The 19,558-nt window shown below is 41.0% G+C and overlaps 3 protein-coding genes across 4 annotated transcripts in view; 2 read left to right on the forward strand and 1 right to left on the reverse strand.

Annotated features, from left to right (window-relative positions):
- CFAP90 (cilia and flagella associated protein 90) lies at positions 1-10,058 on the forward strand. Its single transcript, XM_072328666.1, has 3 exons — positions 1-317; positions 2,884-3,000; positions 7,777-10,058. The coding sequence occupies exons 1-3, from the start codon at positions 144-146 to the stop codon at positions 7,951-7,953; spliced, it is 468 nt and encodes a 155-aa protein (XP_072184767.1). The 5' UTR covers positions 1-143; the 3' UTR covers positions 7,954-10,058.
- FASTKD3 (FAST kinase domains 3) lies at positions 9,867-16,235 on the reverse strand. 2 transcript variants are annotated; one of them, XM_072328663.1, is made up of 7 exons: positions 16,010-16,235; positions 14,440-15,903; positions 13,199-13,284; positions 12,402-12,564; positions 11,585-11,654; positions 10,830-10,944; positions 9,867-10,344 (listed from the first exon to the last, which is right to left on the reverse strand). In XM_072328663.1, the coding sequence occupies exons 2-7, from the start codon at positions 15,872-15,874 to the stop codon at positions 10,246-10,248; spliced, it is 1,968 nt and encodes a 655-aa protein (XP_072184764.1). In that variant the 5' UTR covers positions 15,875-15,903; positions 16,010-16,235; the 3' UTR covers positions 9,867-10,245. The 2 variants fall into 2 exon arrangements, with proteins under 2 accessions (XP_072184764.1, XP_072184765.1); XM_072328664.1 differs by having other exon boundaries at positions 10,004-10,344; positions 14,440-16,036.
- Positions 16,223-19,558, forward strand: part of MTRR (5-methyltetrahydrofolate-homocysteine methyltransferase reductase) — a 24,978-nt gene continuing 21,642 nt past the window's right edge. The window contains exons 1-2 of the mRNA XM_072328665.1: positions 16,223-16,460; positions 17,328-17,457. The gene's annotated coding sequence lies outside the window, so the exon portion shown is untranslated. The remainder of the gene's footprint in view (positions 16,461-17,327; positions 17,458-19,558) is intronic.

Genomic DNA, 19,558 nt, shown 5'->3' on the forward strand with positions numbered 1-19,558 from the left:
GACCAGGTCTTCCCCGGGCCGAGGCGAGGGCTTTGCCTAGTCAAATCGCCTCACCCACGAGGGTGCTGGGCCTGGTGCTTCCCCCCTCGCCGACTCGTTCCGCGGCGCCGTGAGACGGCAGAGCGTTACCGGGTAACGGTAACATGGCGTCCTCCGCCACAGCGGCTGCAGGGGAGCAAGAAGGGGACGTGGAGGAAGACGGCAGCGGGCTGGGAAGGAAGCGCCCACCTCCCGTCTCCTCTCTGTCTGCCTTCAGCTACATCCCACCCCGGCGGGAATGCCCGGCGGAGTTGAGCTACTTCTACCGGGTGGCCCAGGTGAGGGACAGCTGGGCAGGGCAAGCGGCAGGCTCCTGGATCGAGAGTAAAGCGCTCTGTGGGTGGGAAAGAGGTTTTGTGGCCGGAAAGCGTTTCCAGGGTGTGAATTACAGGCTGAGGGGGAAAAGATATTAAGGGAAAGTATCACTGGATAGTGGCAGAAGGCAGATAAATGATTGCCCAGTGGCTGCACAGTGATTAACAATACAAGCCCAATTGTTGAGACTGGAGGAGACTCAGGGGAGACCTAATCATTCTCTATGACTCCCTTGAAAGGAGCTTGTGACCAAGAGGGGGTCGACCTCTTCTCCCAGGTAACAGTGATAGAACAAGAGGGAATGGCTTCAAGTTATGCCAGAGGAGGTTCAAGTTGGCTATTAGGAATAATTTCTTCTCAGAAAGAGTGGTGAGGCAGAGGTACAGACTGCCCAGGGAGGTGGTGGAGTCACGGTCAAGAGCCATGTTGATGTGGCACTGAAGGACATGGATGGTGGGGATGAGCTGATGGTGGTTCTGGGTGATCTTATTTTCCAATCCTAATGATTCTATGATTCTGTGACGCTTTTTGCCAGCACTGTTTGTGTGCCATTGTTGAAAGACAGGATTTGCCATTTTAGAGTCAATCCTGTGGATTTCAGCATTACTTTGGGAATGTGCTCAGGGCCAAATGTTAAGAAGCACAGGTGGCGATGTGCATAACACAGTGTGGTAGGCAGATGACAACATGAGTAGGGTTGGGGAAGGTTGAAGGTCTTGGCTGATGCACTTGGGGTTGATGGAACTGGCAGGGAGAATGGCTATCCAGGCTGTGTGGAATTAGCAACCATATGCTGGTATTTCTGTTTACAATACAAAATTTGCTTTCACAGTCCCAGTGATTTGATTAAAAAATGAAAAAGACCTGTATGTCAGAGGCTGAAGCAGAGAGAAATAGAGAAAGATGTTTTAGCATGTGTCCCAAAGCCAGAAATTTCCACTTCTTAATCCTTTGGCTGACAACTACTCCCTGTACTACTTTACATAAGTTATCATACCCAGTTTATGTCCTGCTTCCTCTTCTGTGACATGGAGAAAGCTTTTATCTATTTTTTTGTGTGGTTGGAATATTAATGTATATTTGCAAAGTGCTTAGCCTCAGAAGCAATACATGGAGGATGCCCCATCACTATGGTCTAGTAAATCTGCATTTAATAACAGAAATAGCAGCAAAGAGTTATCGGGATTTGTAGCACAGAATTGTCTCTGTACAGAAGAACTTTAACAGATCACCTGGGACAAGCACTAATTCTTAACAGGTTGGCTACCTGTCTGCAAGTTTCAGAAAAATGATCTGCTCTGACACAAGTAACAAGTAATAAACAAATAATGCCACATGAAGGAGAACAAAGAGCAAGTAATATTCCCACTAGTGAGCACAAATTATATGCCTACCAAAATTCTAAACAAAACTGACAGCATGGAGAGGACAATCAAGGAAGCATGGAAATAATGGAGGTAGAAATTAGATGCAATATGCTCTTGAACATGCCTGAAATTTTGTGAGGCTTGATGATTTCTGAGGAATGAAGGGATGTGATGTATAGGTTGAAAATCAAACCACCTCTCCTCTTGGCAGGACCAAGAAGTAGAGCTATGCTTCCAAAAGAAACCTGTGATTGTGGTGATACATTGCTAACATTCTTACCTGAGATTTCCTTCTGAGAGAACCATGATAGCCTTCTTGACCTGCCCTGACTTGGATGTTTTTGGAGGACAGTAACGGTGCCACTCAAAGGATATGAATTCTCCAAAGGCTAAATTAAGCACACTGTAAAATTAGAGATTTTAAAATGCACAATTTTTTGAGTTTATAGGAAGTCATGCATAAAACCAGCAATGCATTGACTTGTTTGCCAGAATACAAACTTTTTAATGAACAGCATAAACAACTGACAGCGTATTACAACAGGGGATTTTGTCCTTTCCTTGAGAATGTTTTTTGTATTTGAAATTTCTCCACTGATAAATTTATTTATTTTTTTAATTGAATTTCACTAACACATTTTTTAGCAGATCAAATCTTTTGTGTTATTCAGCTGCAACTCTGTCAACAGATATCATAAATGCAGTAATATTCTAGGTTGTGGTTTGCTTTATTTTCATGTGTGGCCGATCACAGGATTATACCACTGTGGCAGGTTTCTGAACTCTTCTCAGTTCTGCTTTAATTAGAAATTAAATGGTGGTTCCACTACGGGACACCTTCACATTTTTCATTCCAAATGAATTTTCTATCCAAAAGTTTCAACAGATTGCAGGGAAAAATTGAAGTAATTTGCCACGAGGGAAATTTCAAAGATGAATGGATTGAAAATAAAAAATCACGTATCAGTCAGTTTTTTTTATTGCAAGTTATTTCAGAAGAATGACCCAACCTTGCTAATGGTAGCTCAGATGTATTACAGTTGTCATACTCTAATGTTATGCGTCCACTGATTTATTATTGAATCCTCTGTATACATTCTGTATCCTATGAATTTAAACAGGACTGTTATTTAGCCATTTTTTTTTTTCTCCTCTTCTAAAGACAGGAGGGGTTTCTACTTACGATTCCATTTTTAAGAGACCAGAGGGTTACAATGAAAAACTTCACCGATGTGACAGAGAACATTCAAGGAGTCGTGGTCTTCACGTTAATGATGAGGTAATCCTCTGATAATTTCAAAATTATTTTTATTAGAGGTACTTTATACATTTTGACATGGCTGGAGATAAGCGAAGGCACCTGAGCTAGCTCTTGCTCTTTGTGTCCTGTAGGTTTCCAGATCGCAAGCCTTATTTAAGTTAAAGAGTAGGGGAAATATGTGCACAGAGAGCCAAACCCTCTGTTACAGAGTTTCAGGATTACCTCTGATTAGTCTCTGCCTCTTCTGAGTTTGCAGTTCTGGTTGTCCTGCAGCTACTTTTACAATGCTGAAAACTCTTCTACCTGAGAGGGATGGAGCTAGGGGCTGCACCTCAACCCCATACTGATATCCTCATTCCCTGCACCTTACTGTGTGAATCCGTGTTTTCTGAGTCATCCCAAGACTCTAAAACTGGTGTGCTTGTTGATCACATTTACACCAGGTTGCTCTGCAGGAAGGGAATTCCTAGGGAGCTCATGCAAAGGACAGATCAGACAACCACAGACATGCCTGGAGAAGGCTAACTGAAGCAAAAGTGTTCAAGGACAGAAGAATTTGGGTTTAGTGTGTAGCCTGATAAGTAAGGAAGTATGCAACCATACTTTTAAATAGATGCCTTGAAAATAGGAATACTATAATATATATACTTAGATATAAAGATATACCTTTTCCTTGCAGCATATGAATGATACATATATATGCACACATACAGATGCAGAGGATGTCAAAAAAAATAAAAATAAAAAAAGATGAAGCACAACCTCTGTGTGCTAATGGCCTATAAACTGCAGTGGATTAATAAGATGGAAAGATGACGACGATAGGCTAAGAATTGTTTCCTCTGTTAGGTATGATAGACATAGAAGAAGAGAGAGAAAAATATGAAATTACTGTAATTGCTGTGAAGTAAAACTGTTGAGATTTTGGGACAAAGCTTGTAATTCCTCTCACAGCCCTTTATGCCAGACATTTCACTGCACAGTCATAATCCCCTTCAGTTCTATCAGACAGTGCAAAAAGTAATAGGTACTCTAAAAGGAGTCATGAAAGTGCCCCTTAATATTATCTGCTCCTGCCTAATAACTCACCTGCAAATCTGCAGGAGGTCAAAAGCCATGTCAACAGTCAATCTAGTGAAAAATGAGCCAATCGCTCCACCTCCTAGCCAGTATCAAACCCAATATCCAAGTGTGATGTTTATGTAGAAACAGTTTTATTAACAAAGCTTTAAAGTTTCTTACTCAGATTTTGCTTCCCTTCAGTACAAGAAGTAGTCACCTTTAAAAGATTACCTGCTAAAGCAAGTGCTTATAGGCCAGAATGCATAGTAGTTCTGCTGGTCAGAGCACACAAGTGACTGCCTGGGAACTGTTCTAAGCAGGTGTCCCTTAATCCAGTCCTTTAATTAGCATGGAGGCACATCAAAGCCACAGCTGTTAAAGGATGCAATATGATCCTTATGCATGGGATGACACCCAACACTGGATTTACCCATAACTAAATGTAGGTCACGTACTCAGCTCCTGCTCCTTAGTTACCTCAGTGGCTCTCACAGACCTTGTATAATACCAACTATTTTATGAAACATAATAAGTAAAAATGCTGAAATTGACATTTTTCTAATACAACACTGGAAGGAGGCAGGTGGGATTCTTTACAGTACACTTCTTTCTTTGAAGTGGAAAAAAACCCAAATCACTACAAGCAAGCCTTTCCTTTCCTGCAGAGCGTGGGCACACCCTGGGAATCCAACAGTACAATCATAGATAGCTCAGTTTAGCTGCATATAATGCAGTGACTAGAGCAAGAGTGTTTGCACATGGCTGCTATTGCTGATTTCAAGTGTTAACAGTGATAGAATTACATGCTGTGAAGGCATATAATGAGATACTTTCCAGTCAACTGTGGAAAATTTGATATCTGTTGAATGCAGAACCTTAAAAATCATGGAATACTGGTGCATAGTCAGTGCTGTGCTACCAAGGATGCTGAAAATTGAATCTTACTTATTTAAAGGAAAAATGAACTACCTACAGTCACATATTGCTACTTGCCATTGGCAAGCGAAATCTTTTTTGGCTAGCAAAGACTATTTTGATGTTACAAAGACTGTCTCATCTCTGTGTCTGGTGTGATCGTGGAGCAGATCCTCCTGGAAATTATTCTACGTTACATGGAAAACATGAAGCTGATTGGTGACAGCCATCATGGCTTCACTAAGGGGCAAATCATGCCTGCCAAGTTTGGTGGCCTTCTACAGCAGGGTTGCAACACTGGTGGATAAGGGAAAAGCAACTGATGTCATCTACGTGGACTTGTATAAAGCATTTGATACCAACTTGCACAACATCCTTGACTCTAAAACTGGAGAGTTCTAGGTTTGACCCATAAACCATTTGATGGATAAGGAATTGGCTGGATGGCTGCAGGGAGTTGTGGTGAACAACATGATGTCAGTTAACAAGTAACCAGTAGCAAGTGATGCTCCTTAGAGTCAGTATTGGGATAGACACTATTTAGCATCTTTGTCGGTTGCATGGAGAACACAACTGAGGGCACCCTCAGTAGATTTTCTGATTATGGTGGAGGGAAGAAGTGCCATCCAGAGGGACCTGGGCAGACTTGAGAAGTAAGCCTGTGCAAACCTTGTGAAGTTGAACAAGGCCAAGTGCAAGGTCCTGCACCTGAGTTGCGGAAATCCCAAGCACAGATACAGAGTATCTGTGCCAGAGAACTGGCACAACTTGCAGTGCGGCTGCCCCCCTGCCCTGTGCCATCATGGTGGTGGCCCTGACCTGCTGAACAGCCTGGCCTGGTCTTGGATGTGCAGCCATCTCTTAGCACCAACTGGACACTGGTGAGCTGTTATTTCTATCAAGGATGAAACTCAGGGCACAGGATACAGCGCAAATCACTTTATGGATTTTGATACATTGGCTAAATGAGTACAGTGAATAGCTGGGTCCTGCGCTGGATAAACAACTGGCTGGATGGCCTGGCCCAGAAAGTGGTGGTGAATGAAGCTAAATCCAGCTGGTAACTGGCGATAAGTGGTGTACCCCAGGAGGTGATGATGGGGTCTGTCTTGTTCAGTATCTTTATTGATGCTAGGAAATTCTTTACTCAGAGAGCAGTGAGGCAGTGGCACAGGCTGCCCGGAGGAGCTGTGAATGTCCCATCCATGGATGTGTTGAAGGCCAGGTTGGATGGAGCTCTGGACAACTGGGTCAAATGAAAGTTGTCTTGCCATGGCAGTGAGGCTCAAACTAGATGGTCTTTAAGATCCCTTCCAACCCAAACTCTTCTATGATTCTGTGAAAGGTTCTGTAATTTCTTCAATGTTTATCCACAGGTGAGAAGAGGGGGACAAAATGGTCCGATGTTTCTTTTCCTGACATTCTTCTCAATTGTTGATTTTTGTCCTGGTGGGTTTCAAAGTTGGTGAACTGAATGGCATTTAATGGCGTTGTGCAAGATAAGCAGATGAGCTGGCAGGAGGGTTGAAGGAAGAATAGTTGTTTGTTCTATTTTATTTGGGAAATAAAAGGGGGGGGGGGGGGGGGGGGGGAAGGGGGAGGTGGCGAAGTTGTAGAGGGGAACAGTGCTTACTACAGCATCTTTCCAACAATCCCAGATTTAGATTTGTCCATCTTTCAGGATATGTTACACCTGACTGCCCTGCTGTGAGGCTATTTGGACCTCTGCTTCATCTTGCATTCTCACAGGAGGTGTGGTGGTGGTTCATGTGTCTCAGAGGTTCTATCATAAATTTTAATGACTCAGACTTGTGTTGTAGCAAAGATCTCATTTACTTGCACCTCAACTGTAGTGTGGGGTCTCTATTTTTGGTTCTCCTTGTAGATGTTATTTATGTTATAGTAGTAGGCAAATACGTTGGAGACCAAGGCTTATTGTGTTAGCCAGTGTGCAAACATACAAGCAGCCTGATAAATCTGAGACCTTTGGCAAGGGAAAGCAAAACAAACAAATCCTGCCTGCCTTTCTCTTCTGACTCCATAGCTCCCTGTTGCTGCAGCACAGGAAGGAACTGCAGATTGCAGATAATATTTGTATGGTCACTTAAAATACAGTTTATTAAGGACGGGCTTAGAATAATCCTGTCTCAGATGGATTATTTTTTACCAATTTCACTTCTTATCATTGCAGAGCAGTTATTTCTATAATCTTAGAGCTACAGACCGTTTTAGTAAAACCTTTCATTGTGCAGAAATCCAGTAGCATATGCTTTATGTCCCTTGGGGAAAAGCTGCATGGGCCAGTTGTTCAGCTTTTATTTAAGCTATTTTGTCTGTGTACAGTGGTTTCACTGAATTGTGCAAACACACTCCTTCAATAAGGTATATAATTCAAACCTTTAGTTTTGTGCAAGTCAGTGTACAAGAAAAGAAAAAAATGCAATGTGTTATTTCCCAGTAATGCAGTGTTTACTTTGCCAGTAATCACACAGGGTGTGAGGGTGTGTATGTTTTGTGTGTGTCGGGGTGTGTGTGGGTAGATGGGTGTGTGTGTGTTTATGTAGCTTAGGTGTTGTCGGGGGGCACAATTCCATGTCTTCTCATCATCCAGCAATACTATTAATGTACATAAAAAAACTAGGTTAGGAATGGAACCGTGAGAGTGCGGATCACTACTACATAAATATACCTTTGTATAGCAGATGCTGTACTGTTCCATCTGTTCTCTTGCCCTCAGGCACAGTACATTTAGCAATAGTTAACTGCCAAGTATTCACTCTGTGATATTCTCGTAAGGAGAATGTTACATTTTCACAGGAAACGGCAAGACCTGTCGCTGTTTTGTCATCTTCGGAGTATGGGAGACGCGTAAGTAACCACACAGAGCAGATGAGCCGAAGTCATGCAAGGGTTAATTGTGTGCAGGCAGAATTCTACAGGAAAAATGGCATCACCTGCTTATTGGAAACACCTTCTCCAAGACTGGATCCATGATAAAAGTCTCTCTTAGCTAACATTGCCAGCAATGTTTGTGTGCAAAAAAAAAACCTGTCAAAGTGCAAAATAGTGCTTCTGCCGTTTACTTTGTGTTGTCATTAATGAAAATGACTTATATGAAATAACTGCACTTTTCCTCATGCTGATTCAAATGGTTGTTTTCTCCTTCTAGTCTCTTAGAAGTCTCATGTAGGACATCCACAAAAGCTGAACATTTTAAGAAGCAACACTGGAAATTAAATCTGTTCTGTCAACAGCCGTCTGTGCTATTTCAGGCAGTAACTCGACATAATTGTTCACTGACTTAACATTAAATTTGCCCCTCAGGATATCAGTGGTCACTGATTTCTTAATACTTACAGTTCTTTTTTTCTGCAGAACAGTAATTCAATCAGTAATTCAACCTAGATTTTCCAAAAAGGATGAGAAAGTAAAAGAAGATCTGATTTCTAGAAGTAATGAGGAATTTCACTAGGGTTCAAGTGGTAGCCAAGTTAAAGGGAACTCATCAGTGCTTAGTATGTAAAAAGACAATAAAATTTGCATTTAAATAATTTTAGGCATCCATTTTGCTGACATCAGTTAAAAAAAATGCTGTCGGGGGATTGATCTGTCACAAAAAAAATCACTTTTGATTCCTTAGCCAGTGCTCTACTACTAAGAAAGTAATAACTAGTTAGTTTGGTATAAAGCATAAAAAAAAACCCACACCACAAGTCACTTTAAAAGTATGTCTAGAGATAAATGTCTACAGCCACTTAAACACCTGCTTCCTTCTATTCTCATTGAATCTCATAGTGGAGTTTTAAGATGTTTTCAGGAAAAGAAAGATCCGCAGGTTGTGCATCCTTGTGGTTCTGCAGTGCCATTGATCCTGTTGTTGTTTAAAGCTGAAGCAATATTGATACTGTTCAATATTGAAAACTAAGCCAGACTGATCATGCTTGTTTAAGAGGGACTGAAGTCCACAGCATTGACTGATGCTTTACTTCTTTCAAATACCAAAATAGGAAATAAGTCTGCTAGGAAAAAAACAATACAAATAATACAAATAACTACTTCCTCTAGGGCCTGGATATGCAGTGAACCAGGCAATCAATAGAGCATTTGGTATGATGTGAAGAGCTGAGTATACAGAGCAGTCCATTTTTAGAGGTGTTTGGCACTTTCAGTATTTATGGCTTGTAATGTCCCCTTTTTCAATGAGTAATGGCTATGCACAAGAGGGCAGAAACTGCTACATTCCTTTTCAACAATTAATACTTCATTAAAAAAATCCAGCATTAAATGAAAAAGAATCACGCACAGTATGAATGAAGTAAGAATGTTTTCTAACAACACCAGAACACTTTACCAAGGGTATCACAAGTGAAGAATCACAAGTGAGACAAAATGTGACCATATTCAATAGACATTGTTTTTAGTTTGGTAAAGCCAGTGCAAATTACTTCATTCAAAGTCTCGCTATACTTACAAACCATCTGTGTTCAAATAACTACGAGAAAAGATGTTTGAGAACACTACCACCTTCTGGCCAATGTGAGAAACGTGCATCTCCAGATGACTTCCACCAAAGGAGTGTAATTTAGCAAGATATCAGCAGTACTCACCTGTGCTTGTGTCATCTTCTTCTCTTTCAATACCATCTCACACTCACTTCTGAATTTTTCCACGTTTTTCCTCCTATGACTTGCTTCTCATTCAGTGACTGACTTCTTTTAGTGTTCAGTGTCGAAAGAATACCTTCCATAAAATTTTTCTGTGTGCTATTTAGTGATAAGCACTCTACAGCTTCTACCTCTGTGCAATAAGCTAGTGATGCTGTGCACTTACTGCAAATTTAACTTTTATAAAACACTTGGAAACATCACATGAAAAGCTGGGAATAAACTGCATGTTTGTTTTTTTTTATGCTGTCAAGAAAAAATACTGATTGGTTGTTATGTACCATGGCACATTTTGTACATTCAGCAACAGCTAATAACCTTAAACGTCCATTGACAGGTGTGAGTTAGAACCAGTGAAAATACAAGGGAAATGCAGCAGTGACTGTTCAGCACTTTTATCTGTTAATATTATACAATAAATATTTACATAAAACTTATTTAAGAAAATATGTTGCTTTTTATTACTCTTTACATATTAATTGTTCCAAATATTGGAAGATCACACATTCAGAAGCTGAAATCATCTTAGATAGAGTTAGTTATTAGAATTGTTCTTCCACGTGTAATATGTACACTTTATGGTACAGGAGGCCAAGCTGTGACGCAGTAGTATTCTCCATTGTCAGCAGTCATGTCCTTGTGTATGAGGAAATATCTTTTTGTGTAGATATTCTGCCATTTTTCTGCAAGATTTTATACTTTCTACCTCAAAAAATGGAACCTGGAAATGAAATCAAAATGATTGCTGGAAATATATTTTAATAAACAAGAGTAAGTTTAATGTTCATTAAACAGACATGTAATTACACATCAGAGTTGCATTTTAAAATAAAAAACATTTACTCCTGAGTTTATTATTGACCTGTAAGTCTTGGGGGAAATCACAGGAATAGTGGTTACTGCAAAGCAGTATAAACATAAGAATTATGTTTATTACAGTTTAAAGATAAGTTAAATACAACGCAGTTAGGCTTATGTGCTAAGCACTGTTTGAAGCAGTCACTATTTGTGTAGGCAGAAAGCACTAAGTCATCCAAGAAAAAAATGAATTTATGTAATGACAAAGGCAAAAGCTAGGCAAAGAGAACATAAGGGCAATATTATACCTACCTTAGGGAGTGATTGCAACTACAGTTTTATACATTATAAAAGAATCATTTTTCACTTGTTTTGTTAGCCAGAGTAAACACTGTCAAGGGACTTTACCTGCACAACTTTATAACCAAGTAACTGAAGATGCCTCTGTTTAATAGCTTCCTCTCCCAGCAGATTGTGGCTATTAACACAAAACCTATTTTGACCATCAACACAGAGCGCAATTCTAAAATCAAGAACAGAAAAAAAAAAGTCCACTTAGTCACCAGAACTGCTGCGATTCTTAACAAGAATAAGACAGTACCTCCTCTTATTCCCAAATACCTCCTAGAATTAAATGTAGGCAGGGGTTACCCACTTCAGAACTATGTATGTTACTCAAAGGGAAGGAGGGGGAAAAGACTGAAGTTTAGTTAAACTTATCTGAAAAGCGAATTTATATGCTCTAAACAAAAACTGCCACACAAGTTAATGACAAGAATTTGGTAGTTTTAACACTAGTATTGGTAAGCTGTTTTCAATTCTTCTAGCAGGAAAAAACAAGCAAATACTTGTCACATCTTGGAAATATCTAGCAGCTGAATTTCTTCAACACATTAGTGATTCAAATTAAACCTGTATATGTGGTTGGCAAGCATCATGGACTGCAACCATATTATTTCTACTTGGTACAAGTAGAAGAAAAGTACAGATCTTTCATTTGACCAGCTTTGTCTTTTTTTGCCATTGGTTGTAATGCAAAACTTCAAAGTTGTTGAGGTCAATGCAAAATTCCAAATAACTTTATTTTTGCCAGGGATTTTACCCTGGATACTTTTTATCAGTGTTAACCAGCATTTTACCAGTGGCATCTTTTATTCTCTTACCGTGTGTGTACTTCTTCACATTGAGTAGCGGGCAGCACAAAGCCTTCTTCATCTAATTTAATCTCAATATCTAGTATGGATGAAATGGTAAGAGAAATTAAAACCCATTTTGTGTAACGAACATCTTACTGTGATTTTCATGCTGCCAACCTTCCAGCTCTCCCATTCATTACTCACCACCAAAGTACAGAGATTAAGCACCACAGTGGCACCATTTCATTTTGCTTTAAATGAAAACAACCGTTTACAAGGAAAGGAAAAGGGAAGGTGACAGTAAAAATAAAGAATAACCGAGTTAGCATCTATTTTCAGTGCAATCCAGGTGTGTAAACAGTGCAGTTATTTTCTCTCCTTGTTAAAAATCACTTTGAAAATTACAGTATCTCAGAATTGTAGGGATTGGAAGAGACATCTGGAGACCATCTAGTCAAACCATCTGCTAGCAGGGGTTTCCTAGAGCAGGTTGCACAGGAAAGTATCCCATTCACTTACATATTTACGTAAAAAAAAATAAATAACTTGCTTGTGTTCAGATCTGTAAGCAATTGCAGAAGTCAGTCCAAGGCCTGTAGCTTCATGGTACAATTACAGTATTTGTTACATGTACTGTAAGTGCAAAGTTAAAGCTCCCATTATGTTTCCTCACTTCAAACCTCCCGCAGAGCTTTCTTTGTATTCCAGTTTACATTTTCCATATTTGCACAGTTAAGGATGCAAACAAAGGGAATAAAATCTTTTTTTTATTTCCAGAAAATAAATGGGATTTTTGATAGCATAAGTACACATTTCATTAGTCTGAAAAACTAACGTTACTTACCGACTGTATAGAAATACAGTGTTGATGCCTGTGATGAAAAATATAATCTTTTTTTCAGTAAATACAATAGTCCACTCTTCACCTTTTTGAAGAGGTGAACATCCAGAAAACAGTGAGTTGTGAGAAAGGCATTTACTTGATACTTTGGAAGGAGTCTGGGACCCTGTACAATGATGGAAAGCCCAATTAGACAAAAGCAAAGGGAATATAACCTTTCTGCAATTACAAAATAATTCTGCAATAATGTAACAAAATATATTTGGTGTATTTCAAAGCTACGTCAAATGAGAACCTTAGTCTGAGGTATGACCTGCTGGAAAATAAAACCAACCAATCAACCCCACCCCCAAACATCAAAACATCCTCAGCAAGCTTATGTGCTATCATGCTGAATTTATTGCTCATGAGAACTGCACAACTGTTTCCATTCCTCTTCACCAGGCCAACATCAAGGTGGCTGATCTTTTACGTGCTCTAAGGCTTTACAAACCAAACATTAAAAAAAGGTAATAGTTGCTGGAAAAGCACTCAGAAATACATAAAATGCACCTAAACTTATATTCACCTATATGCACCTATATGCACCTAAGCTTATATTCAGTTCTGTCAAACAGACACGTGGATCAATCATTCAAACAGGTAGAAACACTTCATATTTACACCAAGAAATACAGGCTGTTTTATTCAGTTCCAATGTTTTTACAGGAAAGACAGCCCTCAGCTTCTATCAATGTGCTTGTACCTAATGACCTCATCACCTGCTTTTAGCGTCAGTTCCAGTTTTGTATCTACCATACCTGATAAAACGGGCACTCCAGGGTAACGGTTAGAAAAAGCTGTGTTAGCTGGGAGGCGACAACTCTGTCCAAACCAGGTGGCTGAGCTGAAACGACAATATTCAAGTTGACAGGTTTACTTTCAGCAGGGTATCTTCACACATGCTGTCATGCAGAAGTAAGGAAAAGCGATTCAGTTGAACATGCAGAGAAGGTATATTCATCCTTATATGAATGAACAGAAAGATCAGCTGTGAAATGATGTATTTAGAAAAATAAGGAACTGATATACAGAACTACATAAATACACAACAAGATCTTGGGACAGTCAGAACCTTTCACGAAAACAAAGGAGGATCTGAGAAATGCAAGATATTCTACAGGAAGGCATAAACTTCAGTTGAAGTCTTGGACAACAATGCATTTCCTTCTTCCTGGAGCCCTCTGAGAATGGAACTGTAGTGCTTACTACTACAGGCAGAAAAGGAGCTCAGGGCTTGGAAGAAATAGGGGCACAGAACAGAGAATGCTGGTTGGCAGATATGATGACAGTGGGAAGAAGCATCACGTAACCACATCAGATTATAGCTCAAAGTAATTTGTAAAGCAGGACAAAGCATCAGTCTTTATGAATCAATAGAACATGTGAGCCTTAGAACACAACTGAAAGTGCTTACAGTGAGAGTGGGGCAAGTCTCTTCTCACTGGTGACAAGTGACAGGATGAGGGGAAATGGCCTCAAGTTGCACCAGGGTAAGTTTAGGTTGGGTGTTAAGAAACCCTTATTTACAGAAAGGGTAGTCAAGTACTGGAATAGGCTCCCCAGGGAGGTGGTTGAATTGCCATCCCTGGATGTAAACACACTCTTAAACAAGAGCCGTTTGGATGTGGTGCTCGGGGATATGATTTAGCAGAGGGTTGTCAGAGTTAGGGTACTATGGTTAGGCTGCAGTTCGACTTGATGGTCTCCAAGGTCTTTTCCAACCTGGGTAATTCTATGATTCTATGATTCACATTTTTAATCTAGATATTTTAAGATAAAAGCCAGCAGTTAAGGATAGGCTGGTATATTATGACACTACTATGTTTTTCGGGCTTATTTTAATTAACTAAGCCACAAATTAGGCACTGCAAATTATCTTCTATCTTTTGATCACTTTTCTCCAGTTACCCTGATCAGGTCCTTGCTGATTTGATAGGATTAGACATACCATAAAGTAGCGAGAAAAGGGGAGTGCTGGTGGAGAAACTTTGCTCCTTACCTTGAAGCCGCTGAAGAAAATAGGGACTAAATATTTTTGGCAGAAAATTTACTGGATAACGCTGAATAAGAACACACGAGTGCAGCAGATTCAACAAGGCGTGAGGCTGAAATTGACTAAAACGAGTACGTAGTATTGCTTCAAGCTTCCTAAACAAGGAAGAAGCATTTGGAGGGAGGTAGTTCAGAGTCCCAAATGGGACAATATATTCAGCAATCTGGTCAGTGGTAAAGCTGTCAGCATTAGAAATGAAACCTTCTGCCACTGCATCCAAGATAGGCTTGGAAAGGATCTTCTTTTGACAGCAGTACTGCATGACTTTGCTGACAGTTTCAGGATGCATAGTAGGGATGGACTTGGGAACATGCTTCTCCAGTGCCTCTGTAAAAACTTGCTCACGGTGTCCAAAGAACAGGAAGGCTTCCAGTACACTTACCAACTCATCGTCAGTAAAGTAAGGAACATGTTTCACAGAATGCTTACATAGTGCTAAGATTAAGGGAACTACCTGAGTCTGATGGAGAGCCACCAGTGAATTCAGTATTATGCTCGTGAACTTTGGATTTAGCTGGTAAGCTATGGTTAAAGTGGCTCTATTCATTCTGTTCAGCAGGTCGTGGTATTGTTCCCTTTCCCTGGCCATCACCTGCAGTATCCTATATACTACCGCCATTTCCCTAGGACTCCAGCTCTTGGTGTCTTTCTCTTGCATGTGGCTCACAATCTGTTCCAGCATAGCACAACTTGGGACTTCCAACTCTAGCAAACTCTCTCCAAGAGAACACAGATTGTCAACAGTCAGCTTTCTGTTAGCAAGCCGCTCTTCACTCTCTGAAAGCAAGCTTGCTATGAGTGTACTTTGGGGATCTATGCGAAGCTTTATCAAAGCTTGCAGTGCGTTCAGCAGCCCGGTGTTGGACAGTTTTGAGGATTCAAATTCGAACTGAAAGCATAATGCCCTGAAAACTTCATTCTCTAGCACATCTTCAGGGTTCTTCAGGCCATCGTCATCCACCTCAACTTCAGAAATCCTCTGCAGGGCTCCCGATGCCATAATATCAGACATAACTTCCAGGGAGCGAAGAAACTTAAAAATCTCTTGCGTCGTATGGAGGCTTTTCAATGTCCTGAAGAACATTTGCTCATCCATCCACCGCTCATCAGCTTTAGCACTGCTCCCAGCATCCCCACGGAGATGCACCGTTTCATTAACAGAAAGGGACTGCATCCGCAGCTGCACGTGGTTTTTCCGACAAAACACATCCCGACATTTGTCATGGGAACGCAGCACCCTCGCGGCTGTGGGACTATAGCTCTGGGGCTTTCGCCGTTCGCTGACGGAGCTCAAACCTTTTCTTAGGGTCATCAAAATACGCCTGCTCGCCGGTGCGCCGGGTGAACAGAAGTGGAAGCTTTTCAAGCTGATCAAAGCCATATCGGAGGGAGCGTGTCCTCAGAAGGCACCTAGAAGAGAAAAAAACGTGAGCGCACGAACCCGCCCCTGCCTCTCCCCCTCGCTCCTCGCCCTCCCTCGGCCCTTCGGGGCAGCGCGGGCCCGATGAAGCCTCACCTCCACCGCCATGACGGGCAGCGCGGCACGTCGGGAGTTTCCGGCGCTCACCGGCTCGGCTCCGGCGGGTTACGCGGGCTCCGTGCGCTGCTCTCCCCGCTGCCGCCTGGGCCGGAGCCCCAAAGCGAACTGGCTGCCGGGCCGGGCTGCGGAGTGCCAGGGTACCAAGCTGTACGGAGCCGAGGCTTGCGGCGTTCCGGCTGCTCCGGCTTCCGGGGGTAAAATCAAAGCGGATGTGTCCTCACTCCACGCTTCTCCTCTCAGCCCGGAGGGACAGGAAGGGGACGGGTCTGTTCTGCTGCCGGGTACAGAGTTGTTTCCCAGCGAGCCGGCTGCTGTTAAGAAAAAACAACAAACCAACAAACAAAAGAAACCCAACGATAAACAGACTGGCCTGACTCTGAGGTCGCGGTATCACCGTCCAGTTTAGAGCCTACTGAAGAGCGTAAAGGTACTGGGGAAGTGTCTACTGTTTTTATCGTGCCGTGAAACCGGGTGCGTTAGCCGGCCATCCCGGCCTTGTGGGAAATAGGCTGGCAGAATCGGGATGGTTGGGAGGGACCTCTGGAGACCATCTAGTACCAATTCCCCTGGCAAAGCATGTTCCCTGTGGAGGGTTGAACAGGAAAGCACCGAGGTGGGTTTTGAATATCTCCGCATAATGAGACTCCACAGCCTCTCTGTGCAGCCTCTTCCAGGGCTCTAACACCCCATCTCCTCTGCCCTGATGAGGCCGCAGCTGGAGTACTGTGGCTCCTCAGCTCAAGAAAGGCAGGGAACTTCTAGAGAGATTTCAATGGAGGGACACAAGGATGAGGAGCGGCATGGAGCATCTCCCTTATGAGGAAAGGCTGAGAGAGCTGGGACTGTTCAGCCTTGAGAAGGTTGAGAAGGGGATCTCATTACTGTTTATAAATATCCAAAGTGCAGGAGGTAAGTGGATGGGTACAGATTATTTTCAGTGGTGTGCAGATAGAACAAGGGGCAAAAGGTAAAAACTGGAGCACAGGAAGTTGTGTACAACACAAGAAGAAGTTCCATGGTGTGTGATGACAGAGCACTGGGACGGGCTGACCAGAGAGTGGAGTCTCTTTCTCTGGAGACATTCAAGACCTGTCTGAACACTTACCTGTGTGAATACAGTAGGGAATATACTTTAGCAGGGGGTTGGACTCGATAATCTGTATAAGCTCATTCCAACTCCTATAAGTCTGTGATGCTGTAAGAGCATCCAAGTTAGAGTACTTCTCTAGACAGTTCAGTAGACAAGAATTACTTTTTTCTTATATTTTTTTTCTCCTTTTTTTTTTTTTTCCAGTTGAACCCATATCACATAAATGGAATATCATCTTTGAAGAGTGTATAGTGCAGGAAAGCAAGAGTAATGTAGACAACACTTTCACGTGAGCGCATGTGTGTTTCTCTTCTACGACTGTACTTGTTTGCAGGTAGGTGTGGCTCACTTTCCTTTGATTGAACCTTTTATGCCTGAAGCTCTTCTGGTTGATGTCAGAGATAAGATGCTTCAGAGGGGCAAAATGTTTGATGTGAATCAAGATCAAAGCAATTTCTCAGTCTCTTAATGACATAATTAACTGTCAAACAGTGAATTGAACTGTTTAATCAGTTAATTAAGCAGGATCAATAGCAGTAATGGAACTGATAATATCATGGACTCGTAAAATATTGATAAATTCCTGCGAAACAGCCATCTATGTCTAATTACAAGGAATCATGTCATTGTGGACTTGTCCCTTTCCATAAGTACACATACATACCATTAAATATGCACACAGTTTCCTCTCTCAGGAGGAATGCATATCTAGCACAATTCCCTCATTGGGCCCTGTGTGTTTTCTTGTTTGCACATCTTCTGTGGGAGATGTTGGTCTGACTTCTGTGTCTGTATATAATTTCCTAGCCCCCAACACCAGTTCAAAAGGTCCCTGCTGATTCACATATATACACCAATCCATCTCTCCAAATCCAGTGTATGTATTTTCCAATTGAAAAGAAGCATGTTGGTTGCTTAGCTTCCAGACTTCTGTCTGTACAAGGCTTCTGTGGTACCATGCGTCCCAAGTGGAAGCCTGATGATCTTTCCTCCTTTCTTAGGTATGAGAAAGAATGTAGTAATGATGAAACACCACTTCATCTTTACTGTTTTTCTGTTTTTTTTTAATCCATTTATTTAGCCAGGCATTTTTACCTGCTGACAGGAGAACAATTAGGGTGAAAACATAGCATGAAAGTAGGATTAATCTATATTTCTAGAGAGATCTCAGGGTATTAGAAACATAATTCATATGAATCTTCGTAATTTCTGTATGGTCAAACTGTAGTATTTCTTCTGATCTAAAAGAAGAGCAAAAAATAATTCTGTGGATTACGTTGCTTGTATGAAATCAGTTATTTGAATGAATTTGTTTAAATATCTGTAGGGAATATAATCAATTTAAGGTAAAAAAAAAAATGTGCTGGGAAATGTAGAGGTACAAAATACAGTGAAAGCTTTAAATTTTTCCAGTAGTTGCATTTTTCTTGGAGTTCAGGTATGGTCCATAATTCTTCTATTTTCCCTGGTAGAAACAGCAAAAAACTGCCTCAAATTGGCTTGCTACGGGTTTGCACAAATTGATGTGTGGTGTGGTTAGTAGGCTGAATGTGTTATGTAGTTGAATCTGAGTGGGCAGTAGGTGAAATACAACAAGCTGGGTGCAAGAAGATGAAAAAGATCTCAGTTTTGAAACTGAAATTACTTTAATTCTGGGTATTTTAGTTCTGTTGCATCTACCTAGTAGTAGCAAAACATTGGCAGAGGATTAATTTGTAATATAGGCATGAGAAATGTTCTGCTTGTCTCATTTACTAGGTTTTGATGTTGTCCTTGTATCTTGTACCTTGTATTCTGTCTGTGTCTAAATCATAGAATTTTGAATGAGAGAAGTTTTATAGATGAAGATACGCATTTGACTCATCCTACTTCTTACAAGACTTTGTGAAGGAGCGACATTTTACCCTGCAGAAAGTTTCTCTTAAGATTTTTTCTTATTTCAACAGAAAGAAACAATATCCAAAACAAAGATATTCTGTAGTTGCATTTCTGTAACAAGCGCCTTCTTGAATCAGGGAATGAAAAACAGTGTTTGTGTTGTAAAGTAAAATCATAGAGGTTTAAGCACAGGGGCGTTTGTGCAAAAATTAGTGATTTCAGAGAAGATGAAATTAAGAATTTATAAGGTATTTATCAATCGTTGTAGCTGTATTTGGATGTCACCAAATCCGTGTATTCTTTTATTTTGAAATGCATCTCAGAAGGGAGACTAAAGCAGTCACCAACTTAAAGTGGAAAATAGAGCTTAGATCATAAAAAGTAAAGATTTAATTTCAAGCTGTTTTTCTCTATTTGCACTATTTATGTGCTAGATTCTTTACTTTGCATATCACAGTGTAACTGCAGTATCAAGGCAGTACAGCACATATGGTCACTACCATGAGTCCTTAATGCCATGGCCTGCAGATTCATAGCAGATACCCCATTTTCAGGTT

This window comes from Excalfactoria chinensis, chromosome 2, assembly GCF_039878825.1.
Source record: "Excalfactoria chinensis isolate bCotChi1 chromosome 2, bCotChi1.hap2, whole genome shotgun sequence".
Taxonomy (NCBI): Eukaryota; Metazoa; Chordata; class Aves; order Galliformes; family Phasianidae; genus Excalfactoria; species Excalfactoria chinensis.